Below are 13624 nucleotides of genomic sequence, written 5' to 3' on the forward strand. Positions count from 1 at the left end.
ATTGTCATTCCCCATTCCCATCTCCATCCTCCATCCTCCATCCGAACCACCTCCGTTCCCCCTCCTCCCCCACCTTTGACACCCACACAATGCCGTCCTCGGCCCCCCTCATCCGCTCCAAGGTCAATAAAGCCCATGGCCACAAAACCGACATCCCCATCAGCTACGACATCAACATCCCCTATGTCGACGTCGACAAGCTGTCCCAAATCAACACCCCATACCCGCAGTATCTGCCCACCTGGGACCCGATCTGGTTCGACCCACTGCCACACTTCGACTACGCCGATCCCGCCCTGCGGGTGAAAGACCCCGCCATGCGCAACCTGCTCACCCCCCACGCCAAAGTCACCCATATCCAGCCCAGCATCGGCAGCGTCGTCGAGGGCGTGCAGCTGCACACCCTCTCCGACGCCGCCAAGGACGAACTCGCCCTGCTCATCTCCCAGCGCAAAGTCCTCGCCTTCCCCGACCAGGACCTCATCGACGCCGGCCCCGACGAGCAGGAGCGCTTTATGCGCTACTTCGGCAAACCGAACTACCAGCCTGTCTCCGGCACCGTGCGCAATCACCCGGCCTTCCACGTTATCCACCGCGACGGCAATCGCGACGAAATCGCCCGCTTCCTCGAGCAGCGCACCACCACCACCCTCTGGCACCAGGACGTCAGCTACGAGATCCAGCCGCCCGGCTATGTCATGCTGGGCCTGCTGCAGGGCCCCGAGGTCGGCGGCGACACCGTCTTCGCCGCCACCGACATGGCCTACAAGCGGCTGTCGCCCACGCTGCGCGCCTTCCTCGACACGCTGAAGTGCGTGCACTCCTCGGCCAAGATGATCGCGCATACCCGCTTGATGGGCGGCCTGGTGCGCAAGGATCCCGTGGACTCGGTGCACCCGCTGGTGCGCGTGCACCCGGTCACGGGCGAAAAGTGCCTGTTCCTCAACGCCGAGTTTATCACCCGCATCCAGGGCATGAAGGAGCCGGAAGTAAAGTGGATGCTGGATTTCCTGATGAATCATATCGTGACGGGACATGATTTCCAGGCCCGCGTGCGCTGGCAGCCGCGGACGATTGTCATGTTTGATAACCGGTCGACGACTCGTGAGTGTCCCCACCCTTTCCCCGTCCATCGACCTCGTTTCACCTCGTTTCGCCCCGTTTCACCGCACAGTGCCGCTGCTAACGCTAACGACGCCAGATTCCGCCATTGTGGACTATCTCGACGAAGAATACGGCGCCAAGGCCCGGCATATCTTCCGGCTGATCGCGCTGGGCGAGAAGCCCATTCCCGTGTACGACGAATTCGAGTAAATACAAAAATCATGTCCTCCTCTTCTGTGAAATGCAAGCGATGCGTGTTTTTTCTGCGGTTTCTGCTTTGGGTGTGATAGACGGTCTTTCGCGGTTCTTGCTCGGGTGTTTTCGGTTGAATAGACGGCGTGCTTTGGTGTATATTTTCTTTCGATCTAGTTTCGTTTTGAACCTCTATCCGCATATTGGCCATCGCACAATAAAATCGACCCCCTTTCCGATGGGATGGAGCCTGCTGGAAGCAATGGCCATTGAGTGGTCTAAAAAATGGAACTGGAAGTGCACTTGTGGATTCCAATCCATGACGCAACAAAGAAAATGCCGTTTCATTACCATTTCCCCAAGATACACAACGCCCTCGGGATTGCAGTAGAGTTTACAGAAGCAGAAATGGGAAAGGAGAAAGAAGAGAAGAAGAAAAAAGAGCACCAGAAAACCCGTCGATCCTGGACATATCCAAGTTAAATAAACCATCCCCCGTGACAGAATAGATCACCGTAGCAGATCCTCAATCCGTTGCCGCAATTCCTCGCTCCGCTCGGTAATTTCAGGCGTCTGAGCACTCCACGGCTGCTGTTGCATCAACAACAATGTCTCCGAGACACGCTCGGCCTGGCTGTCGCCCCCGAACACCATTCCTCCCAACCGGACACTTTCCCGGAACCATCCCTGCAACAGATAAAGCAAGTCAATGGCGATGAACCGGCGGTTGGGGCCGTGGAAGGGCGCCTCATCAGTATAGAACATCGCCTCCAAAACGGTGAAGAGGGCGTCGTGCGCGACCCCCAGATCCAGGAACAGATCAACCACCCAGTGGGTGGTGCTGACACTCCGTTGGAACTCCATTGAATACCGTTCCAGCATCGGCAGGAGCTCCCGGACAGGGAAAACCGTCTCCGACATCCGCAGACGGCTGCCAAGGCTCCGTACTTTCTCGGCCACGGCCTCGAACGGCTGCGGCGTGCCGTGATCCACTGTCCTCTGGTGCAGATCCTGGATTAGATTCTGCCAGGTAGACTTGATGTCCGCCGCATTCCGGTAATCGGCAAGGAAGAAGATCTGCAGACAGATGTCATAGTAGCTCGCTGAGTCTGCATATTGGTTGTAGAGCTGAAAGATAGGAGGGGTTCATGTCAGAACAGGAATCACGTAGAGGCTGAGGGGGCAGAAAGGTGGAACATACGGTGCTGATATCCAAGACTGGGCCATCCACTTCCCGGAGGATATCCGTTTTGCGTTCGGGGGCGATGCGATTATCGTCCTTCAGACGTTGCAGGAGATCATCCTGGATATTGGCCACGTCGATGAGGTTCGAGATTTCCTGCAGCAGGCGCTGTCGGACCTGACGGCCGACGTCGGCAGTGAAAGTGGAAGCATTAGCACGAGCACGGCCCAGATACTCGATACGACGGCTAAGTGGCAGCGTAAAGGAACTCTGAGCCAACTGGAACTGGACTTCGGCGGCCTCGAAGAACCGCTGGGATTGGGCGTAGTATCGCCACAACAGGTCGGCATGGGCAATATCGTCATTAGACTTCCGCTTGAGATAGTCCACGACAAAGGTCGATTGGGTCTGGAGGAGTCGGTCGCTCCAGCCCTGCTCGAGGTACCAGTCGTACAGACTGGTCAAAAATACCTCGTCGCTAGAATCGGAAATAACGCCATATGCCTCGGCCTGTCGCTTAGCAATCACGGTCAATTGACCATCAATTACACGAGGATCAGTAGCGGCCTGGGTGTCCACGGCAACGATAATTTTGGAGATGAGATCGTAGCATTGCTTGCGGAAAAGGAAGTACTCCTTACGGGGGTCCTGGAAAAAGATGAGTGACCCTTGTTGGTCGGTGTTGTAGAAGCCAGGAGAATGGGGTAAAGTTACCTGTTCGGGGCGGCCGTCCACAATCCACGAGAGGGCCAGCTGCGCCTTATCGGAGCGTGAGGCCACATGAAGGGCTAGTTGGATTGCACCTGATTCCAGATATTAGAACAAGGAAAATCCCCCGAGAAGTAGAGAAGCTAGTGGCAGCTTCAACACAAAGAAAACCTTACCGGCAAAGAATTGGTTGGTAATATAGTTGTCCACGGCCGAAACTAGATAATCCATGGGTAGGTTCTCGGCCACCTGCATGAAAAGATGTAAACTCTCGTTCAGCAAGTTGCGACCGAGCTCGGAGTTGGCACCGGCCTCCGTCGCACGCTTGAGCTGCTCCTGCGCCTTGAAGATGACCACATCTTCGGCACTGCAGAAGCTACCACACCGGCGGCGAAGAGCATCAGCCACAGTCTCAACATTAGATCCCTTGGCAATGTTGCGATTCACGATACCCTTCACCAACTCCTTGGCGATTTCGTGGCCATTTTTAGTACTGAAGAGCTCCTCGAAAGTCAACTTCAAGAATCGCTGCTTCGACTCTTCAGGCAATGTCGCCACAATCTCTTCCACTCGCTCATCAAACAGCACCAGCACAAAGGAAATACCCTCAATTGTGTGTGAAACCAGCTGAACGAGAGAATGAAGAGCACGGTGCTCGGCTTGCAGTGCCGTCTCTTGTTGTCGGTTGGACACCCGAGCCAGTTCCTCAGGTCCAGTCAGACCCTCAATGAAGCTCTTGTTGACTTTGAAGAAGTCTTGCAGGGAGGAAAGATCGTGCTGAATGACGCGAAGCTTGGCAGCGCTCACCGAGGCGGACACAGACATCGCACCGTTGGGTCCCTTGCCCACCTTGGTAATCTCTTTTTTCCAGATCGACCGCAGCAGGCGCGAGATATACAAGGCAATACCGTCATGACGAGGAGAGAGATGGATAGTATCGATGGCTGGAGTGGTGTTGTCCTGCACAGTATTTTCGTTCGGCACTGGCCGGCCACCTTGCTCGATAAAGACTCTGCGAGCAAACTCGAGCACATCCGGATCGTTGATCGGGGTAAGTCGTTGATCAGCGGAAACTTCCACACCCTGGCCGCAAGCCACAGCCAGAGCAGTAGCCAGTGTCTCATTGCGGCCATATGCTCTGATGAATTTCACGACCTCCAGCTCAAGGCCCTCCTCACCCTCGGCAGCACCGCGGCTGCGCGCTAACGCAGCAAACACATCTACCAGACGTCGCCGACGAATGATGTGGATGCCACTATTGGTCAAGATTGCAATTTCGGTCGCGCCCTGATCAAACTGAACGGCCAGCTCGTTGCCAAACCCACCCCCGGGGATGCCTAGAGGAGCACTTGAGCATAAGCCAATATCTTCAGCTCGGCCACCCAGATTCAACCAGACGGCTGCCTCAGCAGACTTGGCAATGTTCACACTTTCTGGCTGGTAGTTAAGACGACCTGGATCAGGCGAGGAGATGAACAATGTATCCATTTTCTGGGTGGCATCTCTGCAAGTAAAGCAAAAGAAGAAACCGGGGGGAAATCGTGCCGCCATTCGGGTAGGGGAGAGAGACTGGATCGGGTGTATCGTGACAGCCGAATTGAGTCGAGAAACACCGTACTCGGTTGGGGCCGCTACAGCGGGGAATGCTGCTGTGTTATCGACCGGTGGGGTCTTGACATGCTGGGCCTGCATGCTTGTGGGTGCATTGTTGCCGTTCGACCCGGGGGTCCAGCTATATGCGTTGGTGGCACTGAGATAGATCCGGTAACCCGTGGCTGTGGTTGCCACGAGATGGTACCGCGATGCCTCCGCGGCAGGGACAGGGCTGATGGAAACAATCTTGACTTTAGGGTTCAAGGTGTCGTTAGATGCGATGATATGTCCGATGTTGGAATAGATATCCTGGGCCTGCTTGGTGATTGCAAGACAAATAGCACCATCGGCTTTCATATGGAAGACTCGGATGGTCGATGTTGAGGACAGAGTATAGAGCAGTTTCCGACTGTCGTCAATTACCATTTGCTCCACATGCTCAGTGGCCTTCTGGGACAAGACGGCAAGGTTGGAAAAGCTCAGGGATGGCGCGAAGGCAGATAGCCTCGAGCTGGTATGGTTGATTTTGCGACATCGACCCTGGAACCATCCTTCCTCTTGTTGGTATGTAAGCTCGTAAACCTCATTGTCCGACAACCCTCCAAAGAAGATGCGACCAGTAGCGTCGGACGAGGCAAACACATTTACATCGAGACCACGAATAGACACCCCCATTCCAGTCTGGTAGAGAGTCACCTGTTTCGATCCATTTGGTGTCGATTCCACGCCCATACCCAGCAAGATTATGTCTGCAGTCGTAGCCACCACAAGCAGGTGGGTGATAGCGGGCAGAAACACTCCCGGGCGTGGCTTCAACAGCTTGACCGCATTGATGCTGTTAGGCTGCTCCTCAAACCCAACCAATTGAGAGTTCGGATGCGTGAAATCCCAGAGATAGAGTGCATTATCGATCGCCACCCACGCGTGGTTCAATTCGGCGAAGAGACCCATAGTTGTTGACACTTGTGCACGGTTGTACTGTTCGAAAATCTGGTCGGGGATATTGTACATCTTGACTTTTTGGAAAGGCGCCCATGACTGGGATACTGGGATATCATATTCGGAGGAGAAACCCTCTATTCAGCGCGTGTCACGTTAGCTTTGGGGGACCTTTTTTTGTCCTTTTCACATGGATGGCCAAGTTTGGAATTGGAGAGGACTCACGAGACAGGTAGCTGTCCAGATCTGGATACCGCGATTCCTTTAGAAGCGTATCGTTGATGGTCCGCGCTCCACGCTCCTCGGTGCTCAACGTCCGAATCTGTGACTGTGAGGCGGCCGGGGGCATTCTGGGCATCGGAGGCTGGGCAGCGGCGGGCTGTGGCTGCTGTGGCTGCTGCTGCTGCTGAGCTGAAGACTGGAACGGCCCATTGCGGGCGACGCCTGGGGTTTGCAAGTAAGCTCCAGGAAGGGGCCTCTGCGGCGTCGCGGGCGGGAGGTTGGTTGGCAGAGTCGGGTACGACATGGTGGATTCGCAGGTGCACAGCTGGGGATGTGGGAGGAGAGAGGGCACGACTCCCCGGCCGAGCGAACAAGAAGCTGCAGGATCAATCAAAGGAAGGAACAGGTACTCATCAACAGTCGTCGCGGGGAAAGGGCGGTGTAAATCGAGTAAGAGGAGGAGGGTCGCTGTTTCCAAGTTCTTTTGCGAAAAGCGAGTCAACAATTGGAAGGCGCACGGGCCACTTCGATGAACTTCCGCCTTTCGTCTTTAGCAGTCCGCAAAGCTTCACCTTGCCATTGCATCTTCGCTGCCTAGATTGGCTTGCCATTGACCCTGAATAGCTGGTCCTTGTTTCCTGTAGGCAGCTGCCATTTATCCATACAATGCTTCGATCTCTTCGTCTGTTCACCCGAGTGCCGGTGCGCTCGGTGCGCTGGAATTCCACTGCCGGTCCGACTCTGCCGCCGTTGATGGCCACTCTGCGCAATGATCTCAAGACCGCAATGAGAGCGAAAGACACCTCCCGGTATGTCTAGAGTGAAGTGAACAGCAAACTATTCTCACTCGGCGAATATTTGTTAATCGAGGGGGGTCTGTTCCTTACCCTTCCAGCCTCAATGTCCTCCGCGCCCTGATCTCTGAGACCAACAACGCTGCCAAAACCGCTTCACCCATTCAGACCGATATCCAACTCCTTTCCCTCATCCGCAAACGAGCATCCGCAGCCAAGGATGCTGCACAGCAGTTTGCTGAAGCTGATCGGCCCGACCTGAAAGAAAAGGAAGATGCGCAAATTGCCGTCTTGGAGGAGTATGCTAGCCAGGTTAAGACCATGACTGTGGAAGAAGTGGAAGCCGTGATTGCAACAGAGGTTGCTGCCATCAAGGAATCTGGCAAGAAGCTGGAGATCGGACAGGTTCTCAAGGCTCTTTTCGCCCCCGGTGGTGCTCTGGATGGCAAGCCCGCAGACCGGAAAGAGGTTGCTGGGCTGGTCAAGAAGGCTGTCTCTGCTTGAAAACCTCAACGCAGAAAAGCGTCGGAGTGAAGCAAAAGCTTCCTGTGTATAATAGTCTTGTTACAATACTTTGGATATCCCGCACCCCTCCACTCGAGGTATGAGTCTATATAGAGAGGAAAAGAAGGAAAAAAGATTCATTTATCAAAGTTACACGAAGAAGGATTCACAAGAGTGATACGCCACAGACAGAAACGCCAGAGATCCCACGGAAAGCGTTATTATGAGCAGAAAAGGGCCACTCCTCCAAGCGAAGTCATCAGCACACCCAACCACCACCATTGGTCCGGGTTGATTAGCTCCTCCTTGATTCTCAGGTGAAAGCTAGTCCTAGACATGTCGCGCTTCTTGTGAGGTCCATTTGGTATTGGGTTCAACGTCGAGGTAGGGAGCATCCTCGGAGGCCGGTAGGCGAGATACATCGGTTGCATAATCTTGCCGTCCGCTTGGGCCAAGTCGAGGCGCTGAATGCCATGGTATCTATCCATTGAGACCGAGAATCCCTATGGGAGCGTCAGAATCGAGTGTGGACGCCCCTTTTGACTGTGCGGTGTCCTACCTTGAACTTCTCCGTGTTGTTGAATCGTGTATAGCTGCTCACACCCTGTCTGCATGGTTCGGAGAGCAATTGGCGCCCATCAACGGCAATCGGGGTCAAGGTGAGGGATCCGTTGGCCAGCATGACATACGAGCCATGCTGCCACTGCATGACCCCGGACGGACATGAGGGGTCGGTGGCTGTGTGGGAATATACGAAACCCCGTTAGTGCTCTGGTTCTCTGGTTCTACTCTCCAGCCCTCGTATAGATGGCGGGAAGACGCGGGATCCACCGAGACTCACGATTGGCCAAGGCCCGGTACCAGGCCTCCTCATAGTATCCGTCGGCGGAGAAAGAGTAGGAAATACCCGTCAGATTAGGCTCGAGGAGTCGATCATTGAGCGGATCGTAGAATCCCTGTCACGTCAGATCAGTCTGTCGTTCTTTGAAAGTTATGGAGCTGGTCACAACCCATACCGGCCCTGTGAGGACATTGCGGGACTTGGTCGTCCATGTCCCGACCAGCTCATCCACGCTAACAGCCACCGCCGTAGCCAGCAAAGTCCAGATCCAAATCATAGTTGGTTGGATAAATGATCAATCATAGGTATAATTAAAGGTCAGAGTGTCCAGCAGGAGAGGGAAGCAGCATGGGCTCATTTCAATCCCTACATTCAAGTGGGGACCAAACAAGGACCTCAGCAATGCCGGTCCACCCTTATCATTTATCGCCCTGGAATGAACCTCTCCTCCTCCCACTTGGCTTTCCCGCGGGGTTTTTGCAATTGATCCGCAAACATGATGGCATTTCAGACGGCCAAGCGCGACCTGCGCAAGCGAATGCGCGACACGCTTCAGACGCTATCGGCCACTTCGATCACACAGCAGTGTCAGTTATTTTTCTTGTTCAGCGCGCTGTGCATCTTTCGAGTCATTCCAGGGCCTTCACTTTCTCCTTCCCAGCTAACACACCCACGCAGCCAGCGTCGCCACCCATAAATTACTATCGCTAGCCGAGTACCAGAATGCAAAGAGTATCGCCGTCTACTTATCAATGCCCACCGGGGAACTCTCGACCCGCAGTATTGTCCAAGACGCATTTCAGCGCGGGAAAGACGTCTACATCCCATTCATCCACACTGTCGACAAGGTCTCCGTCATGGACATGCTGGCGCTCGAATCCATGACTGAGTTCGAGTCATTACAACCCGATAAATGGGGCATCCCCTCCCTACAACCTGCGCAGGTTCCCGGCCGGCGGAATTGCCTCTCAGAAAAGGGACTAGATCTAATTGTTATGCCGGGCATGGCTTTCGATTACGACTTCCGACGACTCGGGCATGGAAAAGGATATTATGACCATTTTCTCACACGGTATTCTCAATGGAGCAATAAGATGCCATTCCTTGGTAAGATGACGCCCAGAACCAGATGAAATTAACGAGAAAAAAAGACAGAAGAAACCCCCGGTTTTTGCCCCTGCCCAAAAAGCTAAAACTCCGTTACTCTAGTGGCCCTGTCTCTCCAGGAGCAATTGCTCGCCGAGGATATCCCCGTGTTGGAACATGACTGGCTGATCGATGCAATCGTGGTGGGTGATGGGCGGTATCTCGACCGCAGGTCGTAGGTCGACAAAAAAGTATAGAACGAAATGGATGCGAGGTGTGGTGTCGATGTTTCAAACTGCCTGGATGAGGGAGACATTGTCGCCCTTGAGCAGAATTTGGCCTGTATAGTGCGCGCGCGAAGTTAGCTTACGTCCGTTATTCCTCTCCAAGCTCCAGTATCCGTATCTCAAGGGGTCCATACCAAGAGGCCTCCGCTTCTCCTCCTCAGTCTTGGTAGCTAGGCGCACCTCCACCGCATCGTCAATAACCAGGTTCATGAACTCATCGAATCCCTAGGGCACGTAAGTCAGTCAGATCGCAGCTGTCAGATGATCACTCATCAACTTACCCTGATCTTGCCCTCAATGCGGAACGCGAGCTGCTCGTAGAGCCAGACCGAAACCGTGCTGCGCTTCTGCAGCAGGCTGAAAATGAAGTGAATCGGCGCTAACAAAGTCTTGCGGCCGGCCATGATGAAAGAGGGATTGAGAGGGTGGGAGGTTGACACAAGAGGAGCGGGATTGCGGGTTTGCGGCGAAGGAGGAACTTGGCGAGGGCCGAAAGCTCTGCGTCCCGTGATTTTCGTACGGTAATACCAATACAAGAGTCACGGGCACCAACATCCCACCTTCCACTCCTCCTCATCAACTCTTTTGCGATCCCACTTCTCTGCTCTCTCTGCTGCCTTTCGTTCTTTTATTCTCGGTTGTTCTTGGATGCTTTAGATTGCTGAGCTTCCAATCTTGTCGAACCGCTCACCCTCCTCCAAAATGGCCAGCAAGGATGGTGGGCAGCCATTTGCCCCGGTCCTGGCGGCCGTTGCGACCATGCAAGGGAATGTGTCTAGGGCCGAGAAGGCCCAGGCCCATGAATTCCTTGAGAAGTTCCAGAAATCGGTATGCCCTGAGAACAAAGTTACTTCTTACCTTTTACGTCTGATTGGCTTTACTGACTGCCCCTCCAAAAAATCCAGGTCGAAGCCTGGACGACTACGCACGCTCTTCTACAATCTGCCGACGTGCCCGTGGAAGCTAAATTGTTTGCGGCGACTACATTGAAGGGAAAGGTGAGATGAAAAAGTCTCAGTGTCATGGTGGGACTACGCGCTGATAATCACAGATCATTTTCGATTTGGACCAACTGCCCTCAGACTCCATAGTGGCGCTGCGCGATTCCGTTCTCAATCTGCTCGTTGCATTTGCCTCCGGTCCGCGACCCATACAGACTCAGCTATGCGTGTGCTTGGCAAGTTTGGCGATCCAAATGGTGTCTTGGAAGGATGTTTTGGCCACGGTGGGGTCGGTCTTGGGCAGCAGTGCGGGGGACTGTGTACTCGAATTTTTGAAGATCCTGCCAGAGGAAGTGACAGAGGGTCGCAAGATCAACCTCAGCGTACGGAAGCCTGTCTCAAATACCTGCTTTGGAATGGGGCATACATTTTCTAACAATACTTTATAGGAGGACGAGCTGAGCGCACGAACCCGAGAGCTGTTGGAGGATAATGCGGAGCAGGTGATGCAGCTGATGATTCAATATGCTCAATCGTCGCGTAAGTATTATCGAGCTACGCCTATTATATGTCAGATTGATTAGACCGCTGACTCTCTCCGCCCCGCGGCCTCATAGCTTCTGCCGCCACCAACCCCCGTCTTCTTGATTGCATTACCTCATGGCTTCGTGAAATCCCCGCTGCTCAGGTCATCAATTCGCCTTTGATGGACGTAATTCTCAAGGCGTTGGACAACGATGTATCATTTGATGCCGGTGTTGACTGCATGTGCACGCTCTACCGTGACACTAAGGACGTCCACGAGTCCCTCCCCATTATCCAAGCCCTCTACCCTCGCCTGATGGCTCTTCGACCTAAAATTGCCGAAACAGCAGAAGCCGAAGATCTGGAAGCGTTTAAAGGTATTACAAGAATGTTTGCCGAAGCCGGCGAAGCATGGGTGGTGCTCATGGCACGCGTGCCCGGTGAATTCCGAGGTCTGGTGGAGGCCGTTCTCGAGTGCTGTGCGCGGGACTGGGAACGTGAGGCCGTGTCAATCACCTTCATTTTTTGGTATGAGTTGAAGCAGTGCATCACAGTAGAACGACATGCCGACGCGCGACTCAACTACCAAGACATCTGGTCGCAGTTGATGGACATTATGGTCAAGCATCTTGAATTCCCTACCCCTGAGGAAGGTGAGACTGATCTGTTTGGCGGTGATCGTGAGCAAGAAGAGAAGTTCCGCCAATTCCGTCATGCAATGGGCGATGTTCTCAAGGACTGCTGCTCCGTCATTGGCGTGACTGAGTGCCTCGGTAAGATTTATCAATTGATCCAGCAATGGGTGGGCAAATACGCATCACAGGCCAGTAACGATCACGTCCCTCACTGGCAAGAGCTGGAGGCACCACTCTTTGGCCTTCGGGCCATGGGTCGCATGGTTGACCCGGTCGAAAATACCGTGTTGGGTCAACTGGTCCCTTTGATCGTGCAAATTCCAGAGCAGGAGAAGGTCCGGTTCCAAGCAATCATGGCTCTGGCCCGCTACACGGAGTGGACGTCGATGCACCCTGAGACTCTCGAGGCTCAGCTCAACTATGTGATCTCCGGCTTCCAGCACCCCTCTCCCGAAGTCGTCCAGGCGGCTGCCCTGGCGTTCAAGTTCCTGGGAACCGATTGTCAGAAGCTGCTGGGCGGTCATATTGACCACCTCCATTCCTTCTTCGAGTCGGTTCTCGATAAACTGAAGCCTACTAGCCAGGAAGAAGTGACTGAGGGTGTTGCGGCCGTGGTGTCCGTGCAGCCGATGGAGAAGATTTACGATTCAATGAAGATGTTCTGTGATCCGATCATGCAACGGATCATGAACCTTGCCAACAACGCCCAGACTGAGGAGGGCCAGCGAGCAGTGGCCGATCATCTAGGACTGATCTCCATCTTCGTCCAGGTGGTGACTCCCATCGTCGCCCCAGGTGAAGAGAACCCCGCAGTCAAGTACTGCGGCGAGATCCTGCCTATCATGACTACGATTGTTATGAACTTTACGTCTTCTACCCCTATTCTCGAGCGCGTGTGCCGTTGCTGGCGAAACATGCTTATCTCATATCGAACCGCTATGATTCCTCTGCTGCCTACCTTGGCCGAAAGCATCGCCAATGGCTTCCAAGCCTCCCGAGAGGGCGGCTTCCTGTGGGCTACTGACGCGGTGGTCCGCGAGTTCTCTCACGGCGCCGAATATGTCGATGAGGCGACCAGCAATGCCGTGTTCCATTTCTACGAGCAGCAAGCCACTACTTTCCTGCGAATTCTGAACGACCTGCCACCCGAGAACCTCCCCGATGGTAATAACAATGCTTCCCTCAAACCCCCTCTGCCCTTTACAATATTAAGACTAATTTGATTTCATCTCGTATAGTCATTGAGGATTTCTTCCGGCTGTCCTCCGATGCCGTCCGCTACTACCCCAAAAAGTGCATCACTTCCCAGTTGGCCATTCCTATCTTCTCCGCGGCTCTTAGTGCCCTTACTCTCCAACAGGTCGATCCTCTGATCGCCACCCTCCATTATTACCGGGACCTGTTCAGCTTCGCTTTCGAAAAGCCTTTGGTCTCGGAATTCACCAGTCCAGATGAGGAGCCTTATGTCAACCCGCCTGAGGTGCGCGAGGCTGTGAAGAACCTGATTGCCTCCCAGGGTCAGCTTCTGACCCAACGCATACTGGTCGGCATGATCTTCACTTTCCCTGGTGACTGCTTCCCAGATGCGTCGGCGATCCTGATGACCCTGTTCGAGTTGCTCCCCCATGAGACCGGCGCCTGGCTACAGACCACGCTACAGATGCTGCCAGCCGGTTCAATGAAGCCGGCCGAGGCTGAGCGACTTCTCAAGAACATTGCCGAGAAAGTGCAGACTGGTGAAATCCGGAAGATTCGCGTTTTGCTTCAAGGTTAGTTGATCTCAACCTCTCGAGCTGGCTGTTTTGGTTTTTTTTCCATTCTCTTAACGTCTCCCTTCTATCTAGACTTCACCAACTCGTACCGCCGCCGCAATGTCGCCCCCCGAGATGGGCTGGGCCGCCTGGAGGCCACCCGATTCCGGTTCAGCGGGTGAAAGACAAGAGAGAAATTTCCCTTACTTTTCTCTCCATGTACATTGATTTCTCTCCCTCTCTCTTGACCCTCGAGGTGTTTGCTTCAGGTTCCCACCCGGAAAGAAATAAAAAGAATCCCCCGGGGAGCATTCGCACA

At 54.1% G+C, this 13624-nt stretch overlaps 7 protein-coding genes across 7 annotated transcripts; 4 read left to right on the top strand and 3 right to left on the bottom strand.

Moving 5' to 3' along the window:
* Positions 1–89: 89 nt before the first annotated feature.
* On the top strand, positions 90–1314 carry N7482_004813 (TauD/TfdA dioxygenase family protein; the record flags this gene model as incomplete). The annotated part of the gene is made up of 2 exons (XM_056686938.1): positions 90–1104; positions 1202–1314. 2 exons carry the CDS (start codon positions 90–92, stop codon positions 1312–1314), a joined length of 1128 nt encoding a protein of 375 aa, XP_056545680.1.
* A 492-nt stretch (positions 1315–1806) lies between these two features.
* Positions 1807–6245, bottom strand: N7482_004814 (putative non-repetitive nucleoporin; the record flags this gene model as incomplete). Its single annotated transcript, XM_056686939.1, has 4 exons — positions 1807–2424; positions 2498–3282; positions 3364–5856; positions 5945–6245. The coding sequence occupies 4 exons, from the start codon at positions 6243–6245 to the stop codon at positions 1807–1809; spliced, it is 4197 nt and encodes a 1398-aa protein (XP_056545681.1).
* Positions 6246–6607: 362 nt separating this feature from the next.
* On the top strand, positions 6608–7239 carry N7482_004815 (uncharacterized protein; the record flags this gene model as incomplete). The annotated part of the gene is made up of 2 exons (XM_056686940.1): positions 6608–6750; positions 6837–7239. The coding sequence occupies 2 exons, from the start codon at positions 6608–6610 to the stop codon at positions 7237–7239; spliced, it is 546 nt and encodes a 181-aa protein (XP_056545682.1).
* A 221-nt stretch (positions 7240–7460) lies between these two features.
* N7482_004816 (Protein r.t1.c1) lies at positions 7461–8357 on the bottom strand (the record flags this gene model as incomplete). Its single annotated transcript, XM_056686941.1, has 4 exons — positions 7461–7742; positions 7799–7977; positions 8081–8195; positions 8256–8357. The coding sequence occupies 4 exons, from the start codon at positions 8355–8357 to the stop codon at positions 7461–7463; spliced, it is 678 nt and encodes a 225-aa protein (XP_056545683.1).
* A 222-nt stretch (positions 8358–8579) lies between these two features.
* N7482_004817 (5-formyltetrahydrofolate cyclo-ligase) lies at positions 8580–9405 on the top strand (the record flags this gene model as incomplete). Its single annotated transcript, XM_056686942.1, has 3 exons — positions 8580–8667; positions 8759–9187; positions 9290–9405. The coding sequence occupies 3 exons, from the start codon at positions 8580–8582 to the stop codon at positions 9403–9405; spliced, it is 633 nt and encodes a 210-aa protein (XP_056545684.1).
* Positions 9406–9456: 51 nt separating this feature from the next.
* Positions 9457–9857, bottom strand: N7482_004818 (small nuclear ribonucleoprotein E; the record flags this gene model as incomplete). The annotated part of the gene is made up of 3 exons (XM_056686943.1): positions 9457–9506; positions 9588–9678; positions 9735–9857. The coding sequence occupies 3 exons, from the start codon at positions 9855–9857 to the stop codon at positions 9457–9459; spliced, it is 264 nt and encodes an 87-aa protein (XP_056545685.1).
* Positions 9858–10155: 298 nt separating this feature from the next.
* N7482_004819 (mRNA transport regulator MTR10) lies at positions 10156–13487 on the top strand (the record flags this gene model as incomplete). The annotated part of the gene is made up of 7 exons (XM_056686944.1): positions 10156–10281; positions 10359–10451; positions 10505–10777; positions 10844–10934; positions 11012–12718; positions 12793–13323; positions 13399–13487. 7 exons carry the CDS (start codon positions 10156–10158, stop codon positions 13485–13487), a joined length of 2910 nt encoding a protein of 969 aa, XP_056545686.1.
* Positions 13488–13624: the final 137 nt, after the last annotated feature.

This window comes from Penicillium canariense, assembly GCF_028826845.1.
Source record: "Penicillium canariense strain IBT 26290 chromosome Unknown utg000002l_segment0_segment0, whole genome shotgun sequence".
Lineage (NCBI taxonomy): Eukaryota > Fungi > Ascomycota > Eurotiomycetes > Eurotiales > Aspergillaceae > Penicillium > Penicillium canariense.